A 20,262-nucleotide genomic window follows, 5' to 3' on the forward strand; every position below is an offset into this window, starting at 1 on the left:
CATGGCCTGAACCTGGAGGACAGCACCAGCACTACTTAGCTTCTGCAAATGAAGCCCCTCTGAGCATTCCATCCTCAAAGCTCTATAACTGCCACCTTGGTAACAGCATTTGTATGTTGGCAGCTGGTGAAGGAGGAAGCTGAAACGTTTTGTTAATATAATAAAAAACTCTGTTTGGTTAATCACAATTACATTTATATATATATATATACTTTAGAAAATAGCATGCACAAAAATGTATATACTGTATTTGTGAAAATAATGTACAAAAATGCATTATATTAGGGGAAATTGCTTGCAGAAATGCATATATTAGGCAAAAGCATGTATAAAAAGTGTCTCTCAGAAGACACGGCCACAGAGAATTTTTGAACAGGCGTTAAAAACAAAACAAAAATGCAACCTGATGTGGAGATCTGAAACAGAGAGATACTGGGAGCCTTGGAGCTGACCCGCCTCACTTCATTAGGGCAAACAAACATGCAGACAGACAGAAGGGTCTCCCATGGAGACCTCAAGGACCCAGGCAGGTATAAATTGGGGAAAGGTGCTTCAACCAAAACTTGGGAGCAAATTGAAATTGTGGTTACCCCAGGAAGCCTGACTACATCTGTCCTCTTGGAGGCAACCCTCCCGGTGCTTTATGCCCCTGGCCTCCGGTTTCAACAGGCACTCACCATGCTCCACTGCGCCCCCTTGGCCTGCCGCAGCCGGACCTCTTTCTTCCTGGGGGAATGGTGGCAGTTGTGGGATTCAGGCCACATCAGGTTCAGGACATCTTTGGATCGTGAAAAGGAGATGGACTTGGCTGGTGGGGGCTTGAATTTGACTGGAACGAGAGGTACAGCAGCTGAGACAGGGAGGCCAGAGGCAAGCGCCTATTTTTCCATTTTTGGCTCAGTGAAGAACTCCTCTCTCTCTCTCCCTCTCCCCACTCCCCCTTACCCCACTTCTCCTCCCGCTTGATGCCCCCCTTATCTCTCCCCCTTCACACAACTACATTTGACATGGCAGGGGGAACCAGCCTTTTTGACCCCCTTAGGGATGCAGTCGGCAACTTTTTTTGCAGGGGCCAGGGGCCACACTTGGAATTTTGAGAAAGGGTTGTGGACACCGGTTATAAAATGGCTGCCATGGGGGTGTGGCGCAGAACACAAAATGGCTGCCATGTCCACCCACTTTAGTGTTTTTTTTTCCTTTCTGCTGTCCCTGCCAAAAATCAGAGGGGCCAGAAAAATTTTCTGGGAGGTAGTGGTAGGGTCTGGTAATGTCTGAAACAGGGTCTCTCTTGATGCAGGCAATGCTTTCTGTCACCTCCAAAGGAAGGGCTATAGTACAGTGGTTAGAGCATCTGCCCAATGGGATCTTCCTATTTAAATCAGCCCTTAATTCAAAATCATGAGGAATAGAACCTTGTTTTATCTTTAAGGACAGCACCCTAGCTCAGTAGCAGAGTCCTGGCTTTGCATGCAAAAGGTCCCGGTTTGATCCTTGTTACCCCAGGAAGCCTGGCTGTGTCAGTCCTCTTGGAGGCAAACCTCTGGCCCTTGCCTGAACCCTGGGCAGCCTCCGGAGGCGATGCTAAGCTCGATAGATGCTTTTATTTGGCGCAGTACAAGGCAGTTTCCTCTGCTGCTATGACCCCAGCATGACGCAAAGCCAGCGAGGTCTTAGGAGGACTGGTAGAAATTTGTGCTGCACAAAAAAAGCGAATTGCTGCATTTTCCAACTTACTGGCTTGGCTGATCAGCAGCGTACGATTCTTCGATGGGCGGGGAGGCCCATTGTCGCCACCTTGGCTCTCCACCCAGACCGTGACAGTCTTCAGAGCATAGATGTGATCCTGGTTTAGAAGAAGGTAGGTGGAGTTTCCAGCTGCAAACCTTTGGTGCCGTTCATCGAGCGTTTGCTCGTGGTACCTGTAGGCAGGAAAGAGGACAAATCTTTTACAAGCTAGTAAGAAGAACAACCCGAGAAAGGTAGAAAATCCAACAGGTGAAGTTTCTCCCCTTCTTCTTAACCCTGGGCCAGGGGGAAATCTTCAGCAACAGAATTTCTATCTGCATCAGGCTGCGGTGAGAGACAGAAGGAGAGGGTTGCTCAGAAAGAAAGAAAGAAAGAAAGAAAGAAAGAAAGAAAGAAAGAAAGAAAGAAAGAAAGAAAGAAAGAAAGAAAGAAAGAAAGAAAGAAAGAAAGAAAGAAAGAAGAGAAATGGCAGCCTTATAAGACCTTTCATTTTCAGATTTCCAGAGGGGAGATCTACATCAAGAAGTTCAGTGTTACCACTTGTGGACTGAACAGACAGAAAAGATTTTTGGCATAACATGTGTTAATTGGTTTACCGATGCCGGAGTTTCTGTGTTATCAGCTACTGTTTTGCAAATTGCAACTGTTAATTCTATAATCATCACTATCTGTACTTTTCTATATTTCATTCCTCTCTGATCTCACAGTTAACTGTTCCCACCCCCACTTTCCCCAATGTCTACACATATTACATTTTTCTTAGGCCACTGTGTCATGCTGCAGTCACGTGACAACAACCTTCTAAATGCTGCGAGGATATGGCGGCGGCAGGAGAGGCAGGCTTGCAAGTGGGAGAGGCAAAGACAAGGAGGCAGTGGCGGCAGGGGCAGCACGGGTCCAGGAGGCAGTAGAGGAGGCAGCGCGAAGGTGGGGAGGGTGGAGGAAGAGGAGGAGGAGAGAACAGGGGGTGGCCTGGGCAAGAGGGCGTGACTGGGCTTTCTGTTGTTCAGTGGTGAGGTTGGCATGCAAAGTGCACAGGGCCAGAAGCCCCTAGTATGTATACATTTCTGTAATTCAGGGTAGCATTTCATGGATCTGTTGAAATAGACAGAAGCCCATGAAAGCTTACGCCATCATAAATTTGGCCCCTTGAAGACGAACACGTTTATTATAGCATAATAAGCTTTTGAACTGCCCAGAGAGCTTTGGCTATGGGGCGGTATATAAATGCAATAAATAAATACATAAATAAATTAGATGCATGAAGTATTCTCCTGAGTTCCACGTAGGTGGGATGGGGGAGAATGTTGGTTTTGTTTGCATTTTAATACACACTCCCCAAAACAATAAACGAACCAAAATCATGCATGTGTTGGTGAAAATTACAAGCAAAATGCATTATATTGGGGGAAATTGCTTGAAACATGAAAATTGCAAAAACATGAAAAACGTGTTTGTTAGGGGAAATTCACACTGAAATACTGACAAACTTTCATGAGGACTTTTTAAAAATAAATACATCTCAAAGTGACGCAGAAATGTGAAGAACTCACTTTAAGGCTGGAAAAATGAGAAACTGAAATTTCCGTTTCAGAAAGAGTGGGAGAAATTGTGAACAGTGAAGTCAGAGGGAAATTAAATGCAGAGACAATGTTAATTAAGTGTGGTCATTCACAAAACAGCAGTTGTGGATAACAGGCATTTGTGAGCCAATGACTATATATAGGGTGCAATCTGAACCCCACATACTTGAGAGTGACCTCCACTGAATTCAATAGGACTTACTTCTGAGTAGACATTATTAGGAATGTGCTGTTCGTGTGATTATCCCCCTACACGCATACACACACTTTGCCCTGGTTCAACCCACTAGCGACAGGGAATCCACAAGTGTTTTGAACCTCTTTACTGATTGCAGCACAATCTTTAACATTGCAGCTTGCCTTTGAAGCCCCCCCTTTCGTCCTTAGCTTTGTAAGTTAACAGTAGGAAGACGCCCCATTAGGGGAGGGGGAAGAAATTTGAAATTCAGTTCACAATTTAAAGGCGAATACGCCAAATTCGCACTTTCCAAAGCAATATTGTGAACAAACAGCCATTGTTCGAAATTTGCACTTCTCTGAATTTTACAATGCCGAGTAACACATACAAATATGCGCATGCCAGGGTAACATGTGCATTAAAATGAATGTGCATTACAAGGCACATGTTAGTGAAAATAACATTAGAAATTGCACTATATTTGGGAAGATTGCTTGGCAAAATGTATATGTGTTAGGCAAAATTGCTTACAAACTTGTGTATATTAGGAGAACTTAGCACTAAAATGTTGATGAACTTAAAAAAAACCCCACCACAAACTGATTTGGAATTGTGGACAACGGAAGTTAAGACTGGGAAACCAAGTAAGGGAGAGAAGCCCCAATGGGCCGCCAGGCTCCTCCCCATCGTGTCTCCTTTCCTGCCTCTTCCCCTCTTGGACTCACCAGAAATGGACAGTGTAGTTGGCTCCTGCTGCCTCGCCTCCAGCCTCCCAGCTGCAGTTGAAGCGGCACTGGAAAGAGGCGTCGCAGCAGCTCTTGTAGCAAAGCAAATTCTGGGGCCCCTGGTTGCCTGCAAGCACCACAGACAGGAGAGGACAGGGCCAGGGATTAATGACTGGCAACGCTCCAGACTTTGCTATTTCACTAGCTTGTTTATTAAGAATCATTGCGTATCCCTCCTTCCAGACAGAATATTGCTCAAGAAAAATGGAAAATGGATCAACGTATAGACCACAACATCTGCTTAACATTTTGGGGAGTTGCTTCTTCACTATGCATTTGGACGCCTCTGAAGATATTGTAACCAAATGTTGCAGGAGGGTTCCTGAGTTCACAGAGCAATGTAAATTTTACCTTTATATAGTGGTTGTATAGTGGTTAAGGCTATCACTGCCTCTTGTAGGAGCCAATCCTACAGTCTGACTATGCACTGCTGTGTGAAGAAGTGAACCCGCTTCGTGTGGGGCCAGGGACTTAGAGCAGGCGTGGGGAGCAGATGTTGCCGAACGGCAACTCCCATCGACCCCAGAGCACTTAGCCAACGGCCAGCGGTGATGCAAGTTGTAGTGTGGCGACATCTGGAGGGTCCCAGATCTTCCCCGCAGGGGACTTCGGAGGGCTGACTCTGCACAGCAAGAGCAAGATGCTCCTCTTCTCATGTTAAGAGTGCAGCAAAGACTCCACTGGGAGACCAGGGTTCGAATCCCCCCCCAGCCATGAAGCTCACTGGTTGACCTTGGGCCAGTCACTGCCTTTCAGCCTCAGAGGGAGGCAATGGTAAACCCCCTCTGAAACCGCTTACCATGAAAACTCTATTCGTAGGGTCGCCCATACGTCGGAATAGACTTTAAGGCAATCCATCCATTCATAGTAGGCTAGTTTACACACACACGTAAGGTACAAAGCAGGGGCAGTAAGGGGTGAGGCCTGGACAGTCCCAAAGGCTAGACAGAGAGGCTTGGAGGGCCACACTCAGTGCCCAGGCCTGAGGTTCCCCACCACAGCCCTTAAGACTCCCCAAGGCACTTCTGCCTGTCTGCTGTCAGAAGAAGAAATGTGGATACTCTGGAGAACTGCCCACCACCTTGGAAGGGCCAGCTCTGCCACAAGGTACGGGAGGAGCAGGGCTTGGAAGCCACGGCTATGTGTGCCCTGCACCTCTCAAAGTGAGCCAGCTTCCTGCCCTGGGGACTTGCTACGAGTCTTGAAGGCAAGAGTCAGCTGCCTATCTGGTTGGATTGTTGTCTACTTAGAGATAACTCTGCATGACACAAGCTGGTTTGCCCTTTGGAAGTTTCATGCTGTTTCATTCGTGGTGTCTTCAGAAACAAACAGGAACTGCTTTGACTCTCCACATCTCCTGACCTATTTATTGCAAAAATGCACACGGTTGAAGGTCTTCCACAGGCAGGAGCACTGACAAGCAGTTCACAGAGATCAAAAGTTAGTACAGACTACATGAAGCTGATGTGCCTTTGATCTTGCCCCAGCCTCTGAAACAGACAGGCCAACAGTCCTAATCTTTCACAAGACACAGCAACCAAATATCAAACATTTTTGCTGTGCAATCCTATGTGTCCATTCAGAAATAAGCTCCATTGAGTTCAGTTCAGTGGGACTTACACCCAGGTAAGCATTGTACAGGATTATTTATTTATTGAGGCAGTTATTAACCACCCATTGTGCAGGTTGTGATGCAGTTCTCCAGCCAAAAAAATGTGTACAAAAGAGCATATATTAGGGGAAAGCGGACATAAGAATGCATATGTTCATGTAAACAACCCCAAAGTGCACTGCATTGGGGAAACTGTGCAAAAATGTGTATATTAGGCAAAAAAAGTGTGAATATTAGGAGACAGGTGAACTAAAATGTTGATGAAATTTAATGAAGATCAAACTGATCAGAAAATATGTCAAGATTGGGGGGGAAAACTAAGAAGCCAAAATGGATCAGTATGTTTGTCGCTCCCTCCAAGAACATCTCAGGCCCGAGAATCTGCTTTCGATAGCAGAAATGAGCTGTGCTGCTCAGACAGCCCTTGGCTTAACTTTTCTTCATTTCGGCAGGCTAACTGAGGGAGAGAGAGACACACACAGAGAGAAAAGTCCCGTCTCGTCATTGCCACCACAGCTGGGTGTGAGGAGGAAAACCGATCTACTGACAAATCAGCCAGAGATCTCACCAGTCGATCCCAATCTACCTCCGGCCCACCTCTGGTTTAGAAGCAGTGGGAGGAAGCACTTGGCGGGCGCTTGTCACTCCCGGCTGTGGCTTCTCTAGGTGCAGAGAGATGAAAACTTACCTCTGGTCAGCACCCCTGGGGCAGCAGCTAACCACACCACCACCAGCAGCTGCAGCACAGGCTCCTTTTCTCTCCAAGGGGCTCTTCTCATTTTGAGGTCTGTCATCTTCCCCAAGGAGGGCGAAGAGAGACACTGCCCTTCGCTTGCTGCCAATGTGGTCCCTCTGGTCTCTCGGTTCTGCAAGGGCAACATCTCCTTGCATCAAGATTGACACACTTGACACACTTTCTAAAATCCTCCTCCCCATCTCTTCTCCTTTTACTTTCCTTTCCAGCAATCCTCTCTCTCTCTCTCTCCTTCCCCACTCACCCCAGCCATGATTCCGCTCACAGATTGTGTTGACTCTGCAATACTTGCACACAAGGCACTGCAGGCATGAGTGTGCATGCCCATCAGATGACAGCAAAATCCTGCTTCCCACAGTGGCCAACCCAGGTCCACATGGAGGGTGTGAAGGTGAACAGCCCCCCACTGAGCTTTTCTCTCTCTTCACAGTTGATATCAAAGGCACAGCTCACTTTAGACCCCCATGGTCTTAGCAGGGGATGGGGCCTCCTTTTATTAGAGGACCATGGACATCACTTAGTTGTGAAGCACACAATTAACATTACTCCCATGCTTTAATCGCAGCTGCTTCTACATTCCTGATATGTTAAGAACAAACAAACAAAAAATGAGTTTATCACCCATGGTAGGTTTTTTTTAAGGAATTCTTAAAACTGCATGTGCAGTTTTGCATTTTAAAAACTCACCTAAATCATAGCACCATCATGAATACATCTACTATATATTTTGGAAAGTTGTTTTCCTGGTGGTCACCTGGTGGTGGATGCTTCTTAAGACAGAATAACCAGAAATTTACACAATGGTCCCTGAGAACAAGGAGCCAGCTTTCGTCTGTTTGGATGCCATTTGGAATCAAGTTGGCAGACTGAACTTTTCAAAACTCTACTGATTTTAATCAATTTTTGCATAATGGGTCCTGAGATCAAGGAGAAGCTCCCCCCCCCCCCGGTTTGGATACAATTGGACAAGATTTTGAATCAAAATGGCAGACTGAAACATTCAAAGCTGCACTAATTTTAAACACTGATTTCAAAAGTGCTGTTTTGCAGGGAGGTTCTTAGAATTCCTGAGCAGCACTGGATATGGGGCTGCCAGTGTGTATAAAAAGGAATGCTCTGAGCATGTGCAATTTTGCATTTTAGAAACTCACTACAATCACAGCACCTTCGAGAGTTTAGGAGTACAAAAAATGGAGGTTGCTTCTCTTGCCTTGATGCAAAACACATTGATCTGGAATTAATCAGCACTATCTATCATATTTATCCATATATTATTTTTGAAAGCACCAAATAATAAAGTAACATGCCTGGCTGTCTGCCCCAACTTTGCCACCCTTGGCTCCTTCTGGGAGGAAGGATGGGATATAAATAAATAAACTATAACATTAAAAAACAGGAAGAAAGACACATGCTGTTGTGACCAGTGTGGGCCCTGGTAGCCCCTGCACTACACCAACCCAGGTGGTGGCACTAGGCCTGTTTGCAGTTCATCTGTGGCTCTCTGGATGGTCATTTGGGGGCCCTGGACTTTCTTACTAAAGCTCAGCTCTAGCTGTGCCACAGTTCAAGGGCAGACTTTGCCTGAAACTGGAGGTTTGAATTAGCCATCAGGGCTCATAGCTATTCATACATCTTTTCTTCATGCATTGACTACCCCCTCTTAAAAAACAAAAAAAGCCTGTACACCCCCTGCACACATCCATGGAAGCAAAGGCCATGCTTCAAAGGGGTCCAGTCCCTTTGAGGTGCAAAGGGGCCTGCTGGCCTGGGTCCCCAGGCGTCACTCCCTATGCCGCCTTTCAAGAAAGCAGAATGGATTGCAGGAAAGAATTAACTCCTACCTTCTGGTAAAATGAGAGAGAGAAGCCTCTTCTGAACTGGAGGCGCCAACCCTCATGTGTGTGTGTGGCAAACCCCGCCTTGCTCTGCAAAGCAAAACCACATCCCCCTTCGCACGAGGATACTTCTCTGGCCTGGACAGGAAAAAAAGACTTGAAGGAGCTTTACCTCGGTCTGAAAGAGCAGCAGGTTCAAGTGAGCCAAATTGTTTCAGGTGGAGCAACTTCTCCTAACGTGGACCTCTGCCTTAGACGGAATCAGATTTGATTGCACTGATTTTAATCACTGATTTCAAAACTCCGTTGATTTTGGAGTTTTTAAGAATTCCTGAATAACCCTGGATACAAGGCTGTTGGTTGTAACAGGATCACAGGAAGCTGCCTTATGCCAGGTTAGACAATTGGTCCATCTAGCTCAATATTCCCTACACTAACTGGCAGTGTCTTTGTTTCAGGCAAGGAATCGTTTTCAGGCCTATCTGGAAATGCCAGGGATTGAACAAGGAGCCTTCTGCATGCAAATCCAGAACTGGGCCCAGCCAAAGGCCCATCAACGTTCCTGCAGGCGCTCTGTTTCCATCTTCCGTGACAGGGACAGGAAGCCTTTTTTCAACTTGAGGGCCGCATTCTCTTTCGGGGGCCGTGTGCCGGGGTGGGCGAGGCCAGAGGCCACAATGGGTGGAACAAGAAATGTAAATCTTACTTTTTCTACAGTGGGCAAGTTCCCACGCGCACTCATTACACTTCTCCCTCCTCCGTCCAGGGAAGCAAGAGGCTTTCAGAGTTCAAGGACAGATTTCCAGCCAGGCTAAAGCACTTGTGGGGTGAAGCAGGGGCAGCGAGGAGGGGTGGTTGCCTGAGGAGACTCCCGAGGGTGAGATTAAAAGCCCTGAGGGCCGAATTTGGCCCCCAGATGGACCTGAGGTCCCCCATCCCTAGTCCAACACTGACCCAGGGAACGGGCAGGGAGGGTAGGAGATTGTGTGGGTGGGCACTGGGCAGAGGGGAAACCCCTTTCCTTTCCATAAGGAAAACATTGTGAACAGTATCGTTGCTTTTCAGCGTTTCCCTCACCTTTTTATTCTACAGCAGGCGCATGTAGCCTCCCACCCAAATTTAAACCAAAGCTGTCCCTGGCCACATCCACACCAGGCCTTTATTCCACTTTAGACAGCCATGGCTTCCCCCAAAGACTCCTGGGAAGTGTAGTTAGTGAAGGGTGCTGAGAGTTCCAGTCTGGCCACTGGACCTCTCTCAGGGGAAAAGGCATCTTCTCTCAGCCCCCTTCACAAACTACACTTCCCAGGATTCCTTGGGGGAAGCCATGGCTGTCTGATGTGAAATCAAGGCCAGGTGTGGGTGTGGCCTCCTGATTAGCCAAGCTTCGAGTCTGGCTTTTAGAACGACAGTTGGTCCTTACTGAGCATGCCCGGCGTTATCACCGAGTTCTATGCTAAATTTCTTAAACTAATTAAAAATCAGCCAGGCATTTTTTTAACTTTTAAACTGCAGAAGATGAAGGTCAGAGTGTGGGGCAAGGTCAGTATTAGGATTACAGGTACTCTGTGAACATGGCTGATTTTTAATGAATTTCAACAGATTATGAGAACTCTCAGAGAAAAAGTCCAAAAGGGCTCTGGGTTTCTCTCTCTCTTTTTAGACTTTCAACTCTCGATTCTCTCTCACTGTTTTGTGTATCGCCATGAAAATTGAAAGGGTTGTGAAGCAAGCGTTTCTGAATTCAGGACTATAAGTTTTGTACGGTTTTGTTTTGAAATGAGCTTATTGGATGCATCAGAATGGCTGGGGGGGTATTTTCAATTTAACATTGCGGAAGGTGAAAAATCCATGTTGACTATATAGTATATTCACTAATAGGCCAAAAACCTTGCGGTTTAAGAATGTACCTATAGCCTACAGCTATTTCTATCAAACTTTAAAAAGCAGGGAAATTGGGCAGCTATAGTGAATGCACCAGGGGAGCAGGAGACCTGAACTCCTCTCTGAGATATTGGACTGCCCTACAAATTGGTCAAAATGCAAACACCATTTGGGTTGGTCTTTCACAGTCCAATCCACTTCCTGTGTAGCTTGGAAGAATTTGGTAACATGTGCCTCTGAGCATATGGTGAGTGGTGGCAACACCTGCCATCTCCAAAGACAGAGAATTATCTTTAATAGATAATGTTATCCTCACAGCAACCCTGTGAGGTAGGTTAGGCTGTGGGACAGTGACTGGCCACACAATGAGCTTCATGGCTGATTTTAACCCTGGTCTCCCACATCCGAGTTCACTTAATATCCCTCTACCTTATTCTACATTCTGGAGGGGGGGGGAAAGATGTAGAAATGCATAAGCTGTGGGAAGGGAATAATCTTTTCCCACAGGCCTGGAAATGTGTGTGGTTCTTTCTTAGCAGTCCTGTGTGGCACCTTCAGGATTAACCAATTCAAGCTTCAATCCCCTACATACTTATCAGGGAGCAAGCCCCATGGAATTCAGTGGGACTTACTTCCGAGTAATGTACAGTTTCTTTGACATGAATCCACACTAGAAATTATGAAAGCAGGAGCCCCTTCTGAACCAAGATTATACACTTAAGTCCTAAGTATTGTTATAGGATTGAGGGGAGGTCAAGATGGATGATGTCTGTGGGTCTCCTCCAAACCTGTAATTCTGTATCTGTAGAGACGGAGTTTGTAGCTACGGAATCTGCTGAACTGGTCAAGCCAGTTCCTTTGTTGGGGTAATGGGTTCTGGCAGTTTACTTAGGTATTGGCGCGACTGCGATGCTGAAGTGTCCACAGTAGCTTTGCAAGGGAAGAGGAGAAAGCCACAGCAACTTGGCCATGCAACCGTGACCACCATTGGCCACACCTCCATGACCTTCTGGCAGCCCTGCCAGGCCCTGAAGGCACCAGTTGCCCGTCTATAATGGTTTCAGCCCTGGTTATAGGAAGGGCTGCCTCCTTACCTTTCGCTGCCCGGCACAAACCCTTCATTCACCCTGGAGGAAGATGACTGAGCCCCACAACCCTTCAGCCACTGTCAGAAGGCTGAATTGTTTCAAATAAGCCATTATCTGTACTGCACTTCAACAATTTTGTTTTTATACAGGGAATTATTTTTAATGCATGCAATTGGTTTATGTATGTTTTCCTTGCATGATGAAATCAGTTTGAGATGATTCGTAGGAAGCGATTCCTACATCTGCGAAGATGATTCTAAAAAGATTGTCTCACCCCTTATGTACCCAGTCGATCACTGTGCTCTGCAGGGGGAGGACCTTCCGCAGATACCATCCTATCCAGAGGCATTGGAATCAGGCCTTTCGTGTGGCGGCACCTACTACTCTTTGGAATTCCCTCCCACTGCATATCAGACAGACACCTTCTCTGTTGTCCTCTTGGTGTCTGCAAAAGACTTTATTTCAACAACATATTTATTCCAATCTGCATCTCTACTGGATTTGAATTTGTGCTGCTGCTGCACCACCCTTAACAAATTACAGTTTCCAGGATTCATGGGGGAGGGAGGAATCTGATTTAAAAGTCCATTAAATGGATGGTGTGTACGCATATATATGTTTTTTTAAAACTTTTATAGATGCAATTGCTCTAGCTTTTTTTTAATATGTAACAGTTTTAGATATGTTGTAAATTGCTTTGTATGTTTTAAACATACAAACATAATATGGATTTTAATTTTAAACTCAATGGTAACTCTATTTCATATTTCTATCTTGTTTAATGTTTTTATAATTGTACCATATTTTTCACACTTGCTCATATTTTAATGTGGTTTTATTTGTTGTACACCGCCCTGAGAGCTTCTTGCTATAGGGCGGTCTAAAAATGTAATTAAATAAATAAATAAAATAAATAAGTATGTCTCAAGGGAAAGTATGTTGGAATGTATGAGGTTCAACTCCAATTTGGTGGGTTGAGGCTGCATGGGGTTAAAAAGGGTAGCTAGGGAGGAGACCTCCTTGTTGCCAGGCTATACCTGTCCTTTGATCCTTGCCGTCTCTCCCCCTCCTGCTAGACTGATATGCAAAGGATGCTGATCCCAATTTCTTCCCGCCTCTCTCTCTCTCTCTCTCTCTCTCTCTCTCTCTCTCTGAGAGAGAGAGGGGGGGGAGCAGACATCTTTTCTTTGTCTCTCTTCTCAACCAGGATGAGAGCTGCACTGGGACCAGTGCATACTGCTCCAACATAGTTAGTGAGCTAGATGTAAGGACTCTTTCCTATCAAGCATGTACTTCCAGAATAAAGTAGTTGTTTCTTATTTTACAGCTTAAAGTCTCTGTCTGACTAATTTGCAGGGAAGGTGGAATCTTAGCAAAGATTCAGACACACACACTAAGCTCGCTCAATACTCTCCGTTCTGCAGCGCTACGCAACTCAATAGAATTCCGACAAAGTATTCATAAACGAAATTATTATTATTACTATTAACAATAAATGAAAATACTACTACCACCACTGCTAATAATACTAAATAATGATGGTAATATTCATAATGAAATCTGTTCTGTAGTGAGACGGTTGTGAACGTAGCTGAGCCCCCCAACCCGTCTACTTCTGGCCCAGGAAGGCAGGCTGTGTTTCAGGGAGGTGGGGGTGGGGAGGAGAGAGGAACCCACGCTGTGGGGTGACAACAAGCCTGGCAAGGGTGGCGGGAGAGCAAGAAGAAGGCCTCTTTGATCCTTCCACAGTGGTTCGTGGCCTTGAGGGGGTGTCACATGTTTCATTCTGCCCTGCCCTGCAGTGCAGAACAAAGAGCCCCAATGATTCCCGAGTGGCCCCTTCCCTGCTGGACGGGTGAGTCACACAGCAGGCCCAGCGGCGACATTGCCAGGCAGCACCAGAACAAATGTGAACGAAGCGGGCAATGCCAGGAAAACAGAGCCCCGGGAGCAGGTGCCGCGCGGCAAAGAGCTCTTGTGCTCTGCCCCCGGCAGGGTTGAAGGAGACGGCATCAGATGTTTGGGAAGACCTGGGTGCTCACAAGCGGCTGAGGACAGGCTGAGGGGATAGGTCGCCTCAGAGACCGGCCTTGATTCGGCACACATATACTGAGTCTGACCGTCCATTTAGCTCAATATTCTCTACACTGACTGGCAGCAGCTCTCCAGGGTTTGAGGCAGGGGTCTCTCCCAGCCCTGCCTGGAGACACCAGCGGTGACTGAACCTGGGACCTTCTAAATGCAAAGCAGGGGCTCCACCGCTGAGCTTTAAAATAAACTAAGATTCCAGTCCTCATGGTTCTGAATAAAGGGTTGATTTCAATAGGAATACAGGGAGGGCCCTTAGAACTAGTCACACCATTGGCCCACGTAGCTCAGGATTGTCTCCTAAACTGACTAGCAGTGGCTCTCAGCGGTATCAGACTTTTCCCCAGGCCTTCCCGGCCATGCCAGGGATTGAGTTTGGGACCTCCTGCCACTGTGCTACGGCCCCTCCCACTAAAAACAAAGTAAGATCCCAGTCCTTGTGGTTCTGAATAAATAAAGAATAAAATAAATAGGAAGATAGGCTGCTGCCTTATATCATCAGTCTACCTAGCTCAGTATTGTCTACCCTGACTGGCAGCAGCTCTTCAGGACAGAGGAGTTTCTTTCCAGGCAAAGGAGGAGCTCCACCTCTGAGCTGCGGCCCTCGCCCACACCTGGCAAAATTGGCAGAGCCTGTCTTGGCAACCTTTTCCTTTCATTCGCCAGTCACCCTCACCAGCAACCCTTTGATAGGTGCACAGCTGCCTTCCTCACCATGGAGGCCAAGGGGGCTCAAGCATGCAGCTGGCCAAGTGTCAGAGCCAGGATTCAAACTCAGCCCCCTGCCCTGCCCCAGGCTAAGTGGGGGGGGGGGAAGATTCACATTTGTTGTGTATTATAACCTCTTGCTAAGCCAGCCTCCCCCAAAATGGAGGAGGAATTTAGGACGGCCTGTATAACATTGTCTTTTCTGACCGGCAGCAACTCTCTGGAGGTCTCCGCAAGACTGGTGCCAGGTCCTTTTAGCTGGAGATTGAAGTCCGGCTCAGCCTCTGCAGCTCCCCAGCTATGGGCCGTGGGGCCATTGTGGTAAGTTGCTTGCTGCTATAGACCCAAATGTGTTTGCTGGCTGCCCAGTTCATGTTATTTATTCATTATTTTTACTTGAAAGCATTTGTAAACCGCTTAATTTAAAGAAAAATTGTCTAAGCAAGTGTGCAACATAAAAACCAGAAACAATATTATTAAAACTAATATAAAACACAAAGTCCATAAAACAGTTAGAAAAAAGCACACAATGTTAGGCAGGCAGTGTCTTCTCAGCACCTGTTGAGGGCCTGCGTTTCCCAACAAGCCTTTCACGCAGAGATGGTGGCCCCGGTGGGCATCTGCGTCGGACCAGTTTCAAAGGTGGCTTTCACCCTTCCATCGCTTGTGCGTTTGCTGCACTTGGGGTCCTTTGGGAGGAAGGGCAGGATATACATTAAAATAAATAAACAACAGGGATTTAGGGAACGTGTGCCACCCTGGGCTCCTCCTGGGAGGAGGGGTGGGATGCACATTCAATAAATAAATAACAGGAACTAGCCCAGTGTACAAAAGTAAAGCGTTGCACTTGTTCTTCTGCCCAATGTTGCCTCTGGTCCTGCCCACACCTGGCGTGCGGCCCCTGGAAGGTTGCCGCAGAATGCAGCCCTCAGGCTGCAAAGGGCTCCCTGCCCTTGCTATTGAATGCTCGCTGCCCCAGCCACAGTAATCCTTACGCCAGCCCTGCAAGGTAGTGTTAGGAAGCCATTGTTAATTAATTAGCTAATTAAGCACCCCATATTGTCAACGAATGGGGGAGGGGCCGATGATGAAGACTTCTGCTTGGCCTGCTGAGGCTTTCACGCGTACCCCACACATTTAAAGCCCCTGCTCCCTCCCAGAGCTGCAATTCCCAGCACCCTTTACAAACTGCAGTTCCCAGGAGTCTTCGGGGGGGGGGGCGGGAGTGAAAACTGCTTTCAAGGTGGGGTGCAGTGCAGTGCAGTTTCTGGCTGGACGGTGATGAGGGGAGCGGGAGGCGCCCCCCGTTCCGCCCCCACCTCTCATCCCGTGCCAGGGAGGGCCCTTTGGAAGGGGCCACCGCTGCCCCCAGCCTGCTTTCCACGGGACAGTCAGGAAGTCGTGCCTGTCCGCGGGGAGGTGTGTGTGTCGGGGGGAGGTTGGGGGGCGTGGGCGCGTGCACGAGGCCAGGATGCGCGGGTGCGCCCGTCCTCTCTCCCTGAAAGCGGTTGCAGCAGCTGCGCCGGGAATGCGCCCGGATTGACTCGGTGGGGGGGGGGGAGGATCAGCTGATCACCGGGCAGCCAATGTCAGCCGAAGGGATCGCTCCCTCGCAGCCCCCTCCCGCTCTCGCTCCCCCCTCCCAGCGCGGGGACCGCCTGGCACCTCCCGGCGAGCGGCGGCATGGACGAGTCCAGCATCCTCAGGCGCCGGGGGCTGCAGGTGAGGCGGCTGGGCGGGGAGCAGGGACCGTGGGGCGAGAAGGAGACGGCTCCTCTGGGCGCCGGCTGGGGCCGCTCAGCCCACCTGCTGCCTTTCCCGGGGGAGGGGGGGACCCCCGGCTTGGCCGGCAGCAGACCCCCGGCTTGGCCGGCAGCAGACCCCCGGCTTGGCCGGCAGCAGACCCCCGGTTCGACTCCCGGGGGCAGCTCCAGGTCGGGCTGCTGCCGCTGCCGCCAGTCCGTGCGGACAGTACTGAGCTGGGTGGAGCAAGCTCTGACTTGCTTGAAGGCAGCTTCCTATTTGAAGTGGGGGGGAGGCGCTTGCTTGAGCACGGCCTGTGGAAGAGGCGGGGGGGGGGCGAGAGAGAATTGGGGGGTGGGCACCCGAGGCTGTGTCTGAGGAGAGGGTGCAGCGAAGGCAGCTCTCTGTGTGCATGCGTGCCATGCACGGCAATGGGAACGACTCGAGTCAGTCCGTGTGTGTGAATAGATATATGTAAAATATGCACGCACCCTGAACACGAAGCATGTTGCAACGAGGGGGGAACGTGTATACAGAAACGGAGGGTGTGCCTGCCGTGAGGTGGGGTGTGCCTGTTTACCCAGCGATGGGTGTGTGCGGCAGAGAGAGAGAGAGCATGACCGGGCAAGGAGCATGTTTGCTAAGAAGGGGATCTCTGTAGGAAGAGGCGGGTTGGCCATTCTTGTGCATGTTGAAAGGAGTGTGTGTGCTGTGTAGCCAGAGGTGTGTGGTGCTATTTAGTATTACATTTCTAGCCCACCTTTCCTCCAAGGGGCTGAAGGTGGCATCCAAATATGGTTCTCCCCTTCTTGATTTTATCCTCGCAACAACCCTGTGAGGTAGGTTAGGCTGAGAGACAGTGACTGGCCCAAGGACACCCAGTCAGCTTCATGACCAACTGGGGATTTGAACCCGGGTCTCCCAAGTCCCAGTTCAACAGAATGGTGTTATGTAGACACCATACATTTAAGTCACATTTCATCCCCTCTCCAAGAATCCTGGGAACTGTAGTTTGTTTAAGGGTGTTGGGGATTGTAGCTCTGTGAGGAGTAAACTACACTTTCCAGGATTCTTGGGGGGGAGGGTTCCTTTATATGCATGGTGTGTATATGCAGCTTTTTTTCTTCAACTGGTGGGGCAGGACCCACTGCCTGCCTGTTCTAAAGTGGGTCACAACACACGTAATTGTGATTAACAAAACAGAGATTTTTATTGTAATACCAAAACGTTTCGGCTTCCATCTTCATCAGCTGCCAACATACAAATGTTGTTACCAAGGTGGCAGTTTATATATATATATATATATATATATACGTAATTGTGATTAACCAAACAGAGATTTTTATTATATTAACAAAACGTTTCAGCTTCCACCTTCATCGCCTTTATATATATAAAGAAATGGTTCCCCCACTCCCAAAATGCATGTTTGGTTTTAAAAGTGGATTCCTAGGTCAGGAAAGGTCGAAGCCGCCTGTTGGGGATGCTTTAAGATGGATTCCTGCATTGAGCAGGGGGTTGGACTGGATGGCCTTACAGACCCCTTCCAACTCTACTCTTCTGCATTTCCACCAAGACTGGTTTTTAAAAGACTGCTGGGCATTACCCAAACTTACCAGCAGGGACTGCTGGTGAGCTGCGGTGGAGGAGGTAGCTGGGTCAGCTGCACCTTCTGTGACCCCCACTGTGTGTGTGCGCGCGCATGCCAGCTCGCTTCCATGCCACTTTGCAGTTGGGCTCCCTCTGTCCATGATGGGCCCGCTAGATGTTTGCAGTTAGAAGTCTGCAGCGGTGGTCCTTTGGTGGCAGGGACCCCAGGGTCTTGTCCCATCCCAGGAGGGGAGGGGGGTTGGCCTTAGGGGAGGGCGGAGGGCAGGTTCCCGGATCCCTTTCTTTGCCATGGGAGCCTGGTGGCGTCAAGGAGGACGGATCCAGACCAGAGCAGCTTCTTCGTCTCCCCGTTTCAAAATTTCTTTGCTTTATTATTGCCCCAAATATATTACAATTTTTTTTAGTACTGCATTTATTTCCCATCTTTCCTCCAAGGAGCTCTGTTCATAGCCTCACAACAACCCAGTGAGGTTGGTTAGGCTGAGAGAGTTGGCGACTGGCCCTAAAGGCCACCCAGTGAGGTTCATGGCTGAGAGGGGGGGGTGGATGGGAGAGTTTGAACCCGGGTCTCCTGCAACATAGCTCGGCACTCTAACCACTATGCCACCCTAGTGGCAGTTTGAAAGTGGGTATGGGCAGGAGAGTCTCTTGCTCAGGGCTTCGGTCCCCTCAGGCTGGACCCCAAAGGTCCTGAGCCAGCCCCAAAGCTGCTCCGCAGTGCCTGTACTTTCCAGCTCTGCATGCTTTGCCCCTCTCTGCGGTAGAATCTGCTGCACAGATAAGTAGCTCTGTGGGAGAACATAGTGTGGCGTCCAGCTAAATTCCACTCAGAGCAGGCCCATTGAATGTAATGGATCTAAGTAAGACATGTCCTTGAATTTCAGTGGAAATTCTCTGGGTAGGACTTAACGGATGCGAACCTATGCTGTTGCGTTTTAACTTTTTTATTTTCTAATTTAAAAAAAATTGGCAATATGCTGACAGAAATCACCTACGCTGTCTCTCTTTCTGTATATGAAAAGGTAAATGCGGATAACTTTGCATAATCAAAGTCACTCAACAGCTGCCATCAAAGGGTTATGTGCACCTTGAGTAGTACATTGATGCATGCTTACAAACTTCACCACACACTTTGGCCACTTTTGTGACATGGGGTGGCGTTGTCCATTTTACAGCTGTGCAGCTGAGGCTGCGCAGTACAGGCATTGCACAGCAGCCTGTGCATAAGGGCAGGGAGAGAGCTCACATCCCCCAAGGAAGGATCTTGCAGTGCTGGATCAGGCCAAAAGGGGCCCATCCAGTGCAGCCTCCTGCTCTCCCGTTGGGAGATGCTTTAAGTTGTATTCCTGCATTGAGCAGGGGGTTGGACTGAATGGCCTTACAGGCCCAACTCTGCTATTTATGATTCTAGGTGTCATAAATAAAATATTGTGAGGCCAGGTTGGGCTTCTCTGGAGTTGATGGGAAAGCACTCTGCACACCCTCTGGAGCCCTGCATTATTCTACACAAGCAAATGCAGGGTTTGAAACAGGAAAAGCATACACCCCTCCCCAGCCGAAGGGCCCTCCACGCCATCTGTCTCCAGCCTTATTATTCATCGTCGGTGGTTCAAGAACAGACTAAAATAACTCATCCTCCATGCAGCGCATCATCAGATTTCCTTCCACAGGACGTGGGATGCCTGTTGGTTCAGAGAGCTTTTTAAAATAATCATGAAGAAGCTCAAACAAACCTCGAGGAACTGTAGGGTTGCTGTCGATGTCTAGCGGCTAAACTTGGTTGACCTGTGACAAGGTTCAGTCCCAATCGAGACCTTGGGCAGACATTCTTTGCTCTCTCAGCCTAACCTACCTCACTGGGTTGTTGTGAGGGTGGAACTGTAGCTCAGCGAGAGAGTCCAAATTTGGGCTTGGTGCTGATAACAAATCCAACTGCTTGTGGGTTTCTTCTCTTTGGGGCGTATCTGGTTGGCTACTGCAAGAACACAGTACTGATGCAGATGGGGCCCTTTGGCCTGATCCAGCTGCCGCAGGGCTATTCGGAGGCTTTTGTATGTTCAAAGCATAGAACCTTCGGCCTCTCTGTAAATGGAGAAGAGGGTTATCCGCCTGCTTTGAGCCGCCATGGGGAGCTTTGGAAGGTCCTTCAGAGACTCAAGGCCGCAGGCCCTCAGGACACACTTCTATGCAGATGCACATCATCCGCTGGCTTTTAAGGGGGAATAAAACCCCCTGAAACTCTTTTTCCATCAGGGCCTCCTCTTAGGACTGGAGGGGCCAGCAGGATTTGCTGAGCGCAGGACATCTATTTGCTGGGGGGGGAGCAGGGGCATGGGCCTTGCCAGCCTGCCTGCCTGCCTGTGAGCAAATTTTTAAAAAATAGGAACAGAGGAGGAAGCTGCCGTGTGCAGAGTGAGACCCTCGGCCCATCCAGCCTGGCCTGTGCAGCTGTCCAGCACTCCTTCCCAGCCCAGCCTGGAGATGCCGCTGCGGACTGAGCGTGGGACCTTTTGGATGCAATGCAGGGGCTCTGCTTCATCTTCTAAAATGAAGCAAGGCTCCGGTTCTTATGGTTCTGACTAAATGGTTGAATTAAAGAGGGACACAGGAAGCTGCTTTATACTGCCAGACCACTGATTCATCCAGG

At 48.5% G+C, this 20,262-nt stretch overlaps 2 protein-coding genes across 2 annotated transcripts in view; one reads left to right on the forward strand and one right to left on the reverse strand.

The window, feature by feature from the left end:
- The window catches only part of IL12RB1 (interleukin 12 receptor subunit beta 1), a 35,351-nt gene extending 26,774 nt beyond the window's left edge, over nt 1–8,577 (reverse strand). Inside the window, exons 1-5 of the mRNA XM_061600872.1 lie at nt 8,500–8,577; nt 6,593–6,770; nt 4,233–4,359; nt 1,735–1,919; nt 678–829 (exon numbers count right to left, since the gene is read on the reverse strand). Of these exons, the coding sequence (XP_061456856.1) occupies nt 678–829; nt 1,735–1,919; nt 4,233–4,359; nt 6,593–6,698 (570 nt within the window). The 5' untranslated portion in view covers nt 6,699–6,770; nt 8,500–8,577. The remainder of the gene's footprint in view (nt 1–677; nt 830–1,734; nt 1,920–4,232; nt 4,360–6,592; nt 6,771–8,499) is intronic.
- Nucleotides 8,578–15,910: 7,333 nt separating this feature from the next.
- Nucleotides 15,911–20,262, forward strand: part of MAST3 (microtubule associated serine/threonine kinase 3) — a 71,116-nt gene continuing 66,764 nt past the window's right edge. The window contains exon 1 of the mRNA XM_061601455.1: nt 15,911–15,983. Within this exon, the coding sequence (XP_061457439.1) occupies nt 15,945–15,983 (39 nt within the window). The 5' untranslated portion in view covers nt 15,911–15,944. The remainder of the gene's footprint in view (nt 15,984–20,262) is intronic.

The sequence above is a fragment of the Rhineura floridana genome, chromosome 18, assembly GCF_030035675.1.
Source record: "Rhineura floridana isolate rRhiFlo1 chromosome 18, rRhiFlo1.hap2, whole genome shotgun sequence".
NCBI classification, from domain to species: domain Eukaryota; kingdom Metazoa; phylum Chordata; class Lepidosauria; order Squamata; family Rhineuridae; genus Rhineura; species Rhineura floridana.